The 8812-nt window shown below is 40.6% G+C and overlaps 1 protein-coding gene across 3 annotated transcripts in view; it reads left to right on the top strand.

Annotated features, from left to right (window-relative positions):
- Positions 1 to 8812, top strand: part of INO80 (INO80 complex ATPase subunit) — a 131931-nt gene that overhangs the window by 22521 nt on the left and 100598 nt on the right. For all 3 annotated transcript variants that reach the window (XM_017530985.2, XM_017530984.2, XM_037739439.1), the window contains exons 5-6: positions 4017 to 4175; positions 7804 to 7924. In XM_017530985.2, coding sequence (XP_017386474.1) covers positions 4017 to 4175; positions 7804 to 7924 — 280 coding nt within the window. The remainder of the gene's footprint in view (positions 1 to 4016; positions 4176 to 7803; positions 7925 to 8812) is intronic.

Raw genomic sequence — 8812 nt, 5'->3', positions numbered from 1 at the left:
CAGCTAATTTTTTGTATTTTTAGTAGAGACGGGGTTTCACCATGTTGACCAGGATGGTCTCGATCTCTTGACTTCGTGATCCACCTGCCTCGGCCTCCCAAAGTGCTGGGATTACAGGCTTGAGCCACCGCGCCCGGCCTTAGTTTTTTTTGTTTGTTTGCTTGCTTGAGACAGAGTCTCACTCTGTTGCCTAAGCTGGAGTGCAGTGGCACCATTGGCTCACTGCAACCTTCACCTCCTGGGTCACAGCCTCCCAAGTAGCTGGGATTATAGGCGCCTGCCACGACACCTGGCTAATATTTTGTATTTTTAGTAGAGATAGGGTTTCACCATGTTGATTAGGCTGGTCTCGAACTTCTGACCTCAGGTAATCCACCCACCTTGGCCTCCCAAGGTGGGAGGTTACAGGCGTGAGCCACGACACCCAACCTTCATTTGTTTTATATACACCTTATATATATAGCCTGAAGGTAATTATATTTTTCCGTTGGGGATGCTGAATAAACTCTGCGTTGTACACCTGTGTTTTGACTGTGACCTGTCACATGAGGTTAGGTGTGGAATTTTCCACTTGTGACATCTTACTGGTGCTCAAAACCTTTCAGATTTTGGAGTAATTTGGGTTTTTGGAATAGGGATGCTTAACCTGTTAAAAAGTACTAAAGGGAAAGGAAGTACAAAAATTTGTCAGATGAAGTGTTTGCCCTCATTGGGTCACATAATCAGGAATATTAATCTATCTTCCATAAGATCCTAAGTAGTTTAATCATTTAACAAATATTGATGTAGTGTGTCCATGTGGATATGCCAGGTACTATTATGGTTGGTTAGAAACTTACTATTACGGTAAGTTTCCTGCCCAGTGGTGTTTACATTCTAAGGGAGGCAGACAGTTACAAGCCTGTAAACAAGTGAATAAACATGGCTTCTTTAAAGAGGTAATACTTTAACTGATTCTGAGTGATCACAGAGAACCATTTTTTTTTCCTTGAGATGAAGTCTTGCTCTGTAACCCAGGCTGGAGTGCAGTGGTGTGATCTCAGCTCACCACAACCTCTGCCTTCTGGATTCAAGTGATTCTCCTGCCTCAGGCTCCAGAGTAGCTGGGATTATAGGCATGTGCCACTGTACCTGGCTACTTTTTTGTATTTTTAGTGGAGATGGGGTTTCACTATGTTGACCAGACTGGTCTTGAACTCCCAGCCTCAGGTAATCCATCTGCTTCAGCCTGCCAAAGTGCTAGGATTACAGGTGTGAACCACTGTGCGTGGCCTGAGAAGCATGTTATATCTAAGGTAATAGCATTCCAGTCAGAAGAAACAACTGAAAAAGTACTGAGAAAAGAAACAACTTTCTATGTTTGGCAGAAAAAGAAGGCTAATATGGCTAACGTACAGTGAATGAGGAAGATGTTAGAAGATGAGGTTGCAAGATTATGATCACATAGGGCCTTGTTCACTATGTTAGGAAACTTGTATTTTTCTTTAATTGTAGTAATAATCCATTGGAGTGGTTGCAAGTGAAGAGTTGGTGAATCTCATTTATACTCTTAGAAGATTACTGTCAGTGGCCAATCAGAATTAAGGATAATATTTGTTTTATTGAAACTAATTATTTCTCTTTTATACTTTTTCTATGAAGAACTCAAAAGCAATTAAAACCCTTCATTATTATCCCTAGGTCCTTCAAAAGGCTTATGTAAAAGGTCCAATTTGGTCGATGTCAGTGACACTTTAGGCTGTTGGAAATGGAGAAATTGTTATGCTTAGTTGTCATATTTTAAAAATTTGAGGTATAATTCATTGCCGTAAAATTCACCTTTTCATTTTATTATTTATTTATTTGTCTGTTTATGAGACAGAGTCTCACTTTTTCACCCTGGTTATAGTACGGTGGTGCAATCTCAGCTTAGTGCAGCCTCGACCTTCTAGGCTCTAGTGATCCTCCAGTCTTACCCGTTCGAAGCAGGGCAGGCCTGCACCTGCTTCAGGTCATTTTTTGTAGAGATGGGGTTTCGCCGTGTTGCCCAGGCTAGTCTCATACTCCTGAGCTGAAGCAATCTGCCCAACTCAGCCTCTCAAAGTGCTGGGATTACAGGTGTGAGCCACCATGCCTGGCCAAATTTACCCTTTTAAAGGGTAAAATTTAGTAGTTTTTAGTATATTTACTAAGTTGTATACCCATCATTACAATTTAATCTTAGAACATTTTTAACATTCTAAAATGAACCCTGTACCCGTTAGCAGTTGCTCTCCATTTTCTTTTCTCTCTCTTTTTTTTTTTTTTTTTTGAGAAGGAGTCTTGGTCTGTCGCCCAGGTGGTAGTGTAGTGGTACGATCTCACTTCAACCTTCACCTCCTGGGTTGAAGCGATTCTTCTGCCTCAGCCTCTCGAGTAGGTAGGACTACAGGCGCACGCCACCATGCCCAGCTAGTTTTTGTATTTTTAGTAGAGGCAGGGTTTCACCATCTTGGCCAGGCTGGTCTCGAATTCCTGACCTTGTCATCCACCTCCCTCAGCTTCCAAAAGTGCTGGGATTACAGGCTTGAGCCACCATGCGTGGGTAGCAATCACTCTCCATTTTCTATTTTCTCTGTTCCTTGGCAGCCACTAATCTGCTTTTTGTCTGTACTGATGTGCCTCTTCCGTGATTTTTTTTTCTTTTTAAGCGACAGGCTCTTGCTGTGTCTCCCAGGTTGGAGTGTAGGGGTGCAGTCGTAGCTCACTACATCCATAGCTCACCCCTCCTGGGGTCAAGCAATCCTCCCTCCTCTTTCTTTCAAGTAGTTGGCATTATAGGCTCATGACTTTTTCCGTAGAGAAGATATCTTGCTAGGTTGCCCAAGCTGGTGTCGAACTCCTAGCCTCAAGCAGTCCTCCTGCCTAGGCCTGCCAAAGTGTTGAGATTACAGGTGTGAGCTACCACTCCCAGCCTAGACATTTTATATGAATTGAATCCTATGATAACGTGACCTTTTGTGACTGGCTTCTTTAATTTAGCATAATATTTTCAAGATTCTTCATATTGTAGCACGTATTAATGCTTTATTCCTTTTCATGGCTGAATTATATCTCATTATCTGCATATTCCACATTTTATTTATTCATTTATCAATAAATTGGTATTTGGGTTGTTTCTCCTTTCTATATATATATATATATATATATATATATATATATTTTTTTTTTTTTTTTTCTTTTTATTTTTAGTAGAGACAGGGTTTCACCATGATGGCCAGGCTGGTCTTGAACTCCTGACCTCAGGTGATCCACCCACCTCAGCCTCCCAAAGTGCTAGGCTTACAGGCGAGAGCCACCGCACCCGGCTTACTTTCTATATTTCTTTATACCTTATAGGTAGTTGTGTTTTTTTTTGTTTTGGTTTGGTTTGGTTTTTTGAGACAGAGCGTCGCTCTTGTTGGCCAGGCTAGAATGCAGTGGTGTGATCTCAGCTCACTGAAACCTCACCTCCTGGGTTCAAGCGATTCTCCTGCCTCAGCCTCCCAAGTAGCTGGGACAATAGGCGCTTGCTACCACGCCCGGCTAATTTTTGTAGTTTTCATTGAGACAGTTTTTCACTATGTTAGCCAGGATGACCTCGATCTCCTGATCTCGTGATCCACCTGCCTCGGCCTCCCAAATTGCTGGCATTACAGGCGTGAGCCACTGTGCTTGGCCATTGTTTTGTTTTTTTGCCTTGGTTTTTGGCATGTATGTATAGTTTGTATGTATATGATACGTATGTAGTGTTTATACTTAGGTAAGTATTCAGAGGAATTTTTAGCCTTCTTGCTGGTAGCATATCCCATGATTTGTTGCATTTTAATTTGTATTCGCTAAGTTTAATTGGTATCCTTAGTGTTTTTCAGTTGAATTTATAAAGCATATCGTAAGGGGAACTGGAATGACCGTCTTCCTGATGTTTTTTCATTGTTTTCATCAGGGAAAAAAAAGCTTGGATTATAAATGGAATTCCTTCACAGTAAAAGATACATTTCTATTCTCACCCTTTTCAGAGCATTCTGCTAAGTGATGAATCCAGTGAGGCTGATTCTCAAAGTGAAGACGATGATGAGGAAGAAGAACTCAATCTCAGCAGAGAAGAACTTCATAACATGCTTCGACTACACAAATATAAGAAACTTCACCAAAATAAGTATAGTAAAGACAAGGAGGTAAGAGTTTCAGGAGGAACACTTCATATGGAGTATTCACCCTCTGGTTTATAGTTATTAAAGATACGTCATTTTATGGAGCTGGAAATCATTATCCTCAGCTGTAAGTGAGAGCTGAACAATGAGAACACATGGACACAGGGAGGGGAACAGGACACACTGGGGCCTGGGCAGGTGGTTGCAGGAGGAGGGAGAGCATCAGGAAAAATAGCTAATGTGTGCTGGGCTTAGTACTTAGGTGATGGGTTGATAGGTGCAGCAAACCACCATGGCACATGTCTACCTGTGTAACAAACCTGCATATGATGCACATGTGCACTGGAACTTAAAAAAAAATTCCTGACTGGGTGTGGTGGCTCATGCCTTTAATTCCAGCACTTTGGGAGGCTTAGGTGGGCAGATCACTTGACGTCAGGAGTTCGAGACCAGCCTGGCCAACATGGTGAAAGCCCCCTCTCTACTAAAAATACAAAAAGTTAGCTGGAAGTTGTGGAGCACACCTATAATCTCTGCTACTCGGGAGGCTGAGGCTGGAGAATCACTTGAACCCAGGAGGCGGAGGTTGCAGTGAGCCATGAGGGTGCCACTGCACTCTAGCCTGGGTGACAGAGCAAGATACTGTCTCAAAAAATGTAAATAAAATTTCCTAAAATTCTCAGAAATTCATGAAATTAAACTAATACTTCAGATGTACTAGACTAAAAAATATATATGTTCTTCATTTTAACTTTATGTTTAGGTAGCGATGGAATAGCTTTATTGAGACATAATTGGCATAACAGAATTTTAGCTTTATAAAGTGTGCAGTTCAGTGTTTTTTAATATATTCATAGAGTCGTGTTACTAGCATTACTGTCTAATTCCAGAACATTTACATCACCTCATAAAGAAACTAACTGCATGCCTCTCAGCTGTTACCCCTCATTCCATCTATCTGTCAGCCCCAGACAACTACTAATACACTCTGTTTTTTTTCTTTGCTTTGCTTTGCTTTGCTTTGCTTTGCTGTTCTGTTCTGTTCTGTTCTGTTCTGTTCTGTTCTGTTCTGTTCTGAGACAGAATCTTGCTCTGTTGACTAGGCTGGAGTGCAGTGGCGTGATCTTGGCTCACTGCAGCCTCCACCTCCCAGGTTCAAGGGATTCTCCTACCTTTGTCTCCCAAGTAGCTGGAATTTACAGGCGTGTGCCACCATGCCTGGCTTATGTTTTGTGTTTTTAGTAAAGACAAGGTTTCACCTTGTTGGCCACGTTGGTCTCGAACTCCTGACCTCAGGTGATCCGTCCGCCTTGGCCTCCCAAAGTGCTGGGATTACAGGCGTGAGCCACCATGCCCAGCCCAATCCACTCTGTTTCTATAAATGTGCCCATTCTAGACATTTCATACAAACGGAATCATGCAACATGTGCTTGTGTCCAGCTTCTCTCACTTAATGTAATATTTTCAAGATTGATTCATGTTATAGCATGTATCAGTATTTCATTTCCTTTTTTTGCAAGTATTCCATTGTATTTATACCTTATTTTGTATATGCCTTGTTCAGTTCATGATCTATGATTAGCATATTTCCACTTTTTGGCTATTTTGAATAATGCTGCTATGAAGATTTATGTACAGATTTTGTGTGGTTGTGTTTTCATTTCTCTTGATTATATACTTACCAGAGAAATTGCTGGATCATATGGAAACTCCATGCTTAGCCAGTTGAGGAACTGACAGAATGTTTACATTCTAGTGTTGCTTATTCATGCAGTTGCTCTTTGGCAGTAGTGTTTCTTGGAAAAATCTTCATACACTAACATTAAAATGATGATAGTTTTAAGTGACAACTATTTGAACGCTGTTACCAAAGCCTTCTGACTATTTCTGCAAGTGTGGAATGTTGTACATAATGAGCAGTAGTATATTTGAAGACCTAAGAATTTTCTAGCTGTTAAAGTCCAAACTTAGTGCAGAGACATTGGAATAATATGCTGAACCTTATAAACCTGTAAAAGTGGTCAACAGAATATCTGATCATTTTGATATAAAAAGTTCCTTCCTCCTTAAACTCTAGCAGTCAGGGACTTGGTGCTCCAAGTATTTGCTTGTTTCTTATGTTTATTTTTTATTTATTTTTATTTTATTTTTTAAGCCAGAGTCTCGCTGTGTCACCCATACTGGAATACAGTGATGTGACCTCAGTTCATTGCAACCTCTGCCTCCTGGGTTCAGGGAATTCCACCTCAGTCTTTCAAGTAGCTGGGACTGCAGAAGCCGCCAGCATGCCTGGCTAATTTTTGTTTTTTTAGTAGAGACGTGGTTTCACCATGTTGGCCAGGCTGGTCTTGACTTCTTGACCTCAAATAACCTGCCCACCTTGGCCTTCCAAAGTGTTGGGATTACAGGCGTGAGCCACGATGCCCAGCTGAGCCACCATTCCTGGCTTGCTTATTTGTTAAATTCAAATAAAACATGCATATAGGAAGGTTCTCAGACTTTAAGTATGCAGCTCAGTGCATGCTAATATAATTTTGATTTTTAACAGAGAACATTATAATAGTTCTCCATGTTAATTTTTCAGTCTTATTTCAGTCCTTGGAGAATTTATTTGGCTATAATCCAGGAAAGAGATTTAACAGTGGGCTATCTAATTTGAGTTTATATTTATGCATAAGTAACATGTGACAAAAATTAATATGAGATTTTCGGATTAATTTAAGTGAAATATTTGAAAGCATTTACTTGCCACTTCCTAGATGGAAAGAATTATGTTATTCATATGTTAGAATTCTGGCAATGTAGGCACTATCTATAATAATAGCAGACTCTTAGTGGGAGATGAAGAGAGAAAAGACTTGAAAGTTTCAAAATTTGAGATGACTGGTAAGTATTCGAAGCAGACATATGACTAGTAGAAAAGCAAGCATGAGGTGCCGGGTACAGTGGCTCATGCCGGTAATCCCAGCACTTTGGGAGGCTGAGGTGGGCAGATCACGGGGTCAGGAGATCGAGACCATCCTAGCTAACACGGTAAAACCCTGTCTCTACTGAAAATAAAAAAATTAGCTGTGCGTCGTGGTTCGTGCCTGTAATCCCAGCTACTTGGGAGGCTGAGGCACGAGAATTGCTTGAACCCAGGAGGCGGAGGTTGCAGTGAGCCGAGATTGTGCCGCTGTACTCTAGCCTGGCAACAGAGGCGCTATAGTAGGCACTTTCACAGTGTGAGATGAAGAGAGACAGAAAAAAAGAAAAGCATGCGGAACCTCAGTAAATTTGAGGACCTGTGATAGAAATGTGGTTTATTTCTTGGTGGTGAATTTCCAAGGGGAGACATTTCTGTAAGGAATTAATTGCTTGTCTCAATATATGTCAGGTTTAAGTAAGTATTCTGGTGGAAATTCAGCAACATATAGAGTTTTCCTTTCTTAAATTATTTTCAGCGACCTGTTACACATATAGGAGTTGAACTCATTTTGTTTTGAAGTTAAGGAAGTGATTCCCTTTGATATGCTGAATGTTACTGACCTCTTTTGGGGAAGAATACTGTATTTAGGGGCTGTGATTTCCTCTGGCTCAGTTTTCTGTAGTAAAGATGATTTGAAGACTGTACTGTAGAAAACAGGCCCATCATGGTCTTTGCCTGCTTCAGTTGCAGCAGTATCAGTACTACAGTGCAGGCCTGCTCTCCACATACGACCCTTTCTATGAGCAACAACGACACCTACTTGGACCCAAAAAAAAGAAATTCAAGGAGGAAAAGAAACTTAAAGGTGAGCGTATTGAACTGCCTTCCACATATGTTCATTTTTAGTTTCAGAATTGCATGTGGCCTACTGGTACATTTGGACTTCATATGCAGTCCATTTGGTAGAAACTTGCTTACCTGAAAAACTGTAGTCTCTCTTTTCTAATTAGTAACAAGTACAATTGTCCCTTGATACCCATGGGCAGTTGGATTCTGGACCCTCAACAGATAGCAAAATCCAGCGATGCTGCAGTTCCTTATATAAAATGGTATAGTATTTGCATATGACCTGTCCACATCCTCTTCTATACTTTAAGTCATCTCTAGATTACTTATAATACCTAATACAATGTAAATGCTAAATACTTGTTATCCTATATTGTACATAGTCAGTACACAGCTGCTGCAACCATTCTTTTTTTTTTTTCCTTGGATATTTTTGATCCTCAGTTGGTTGAATCCATGATGTGGAACCCACAGATAGGAAGGGTAGACAGTATTATTAACCTTAATTCATATTTGGCTTATAGTCTTTTCTAGAATTGGAAAGACTTAAGTACAGATTCCTTGCTAACAGTTTAGGCAGAATTAGTTAATTATTCCATTTTTCTTCTACACTCTCTGCAAATATTGCAAGTGTTCTGGGATAGGAAGTTGATTATGCACAGAGAAGTATGAAAAATAACCTGAAGTGTTTGGAATAAGTTAGCATTGTTGCTGTCCGAGGTGATATAAAATAGATCCTGTAGTGTTTGCATGTTTGCCAGGAAAGTCCTTTCCTCTTTCACTGAGCTATGAGCAGCTGGATATCAGGAAGGAAACTGAAAGAGAAAGTTTTAAACAATCTTTGTGGGGTTTTTTTTTTTTTTTTGAGGCAAAGTCTCGCTCTGTCCCTAGGCTGGAGTACAGTGGC

This window comes from Cebus imitator, unplaced genomic scaffold (genome assembly GCF_001604975.1).
Source record: "Cebus imitator isolate Cc_AM_T3 unplaced genomic scaffold, Cebus_imitator-1.0 Scaffold70, whole genome shotgun sequence".
In the NCBI taxonomy this organism is placed as follows: Eukaryota; Metazoa; Chordata; class Mammalia; order Primates; family Cebidae; genus Cebus; species Cebus imitator.
The sequence above is the reverse complement of the archived record's forward strand: the minus strand, read 5'-3'. Positions and strand labels throughout refer to the sequence as shown.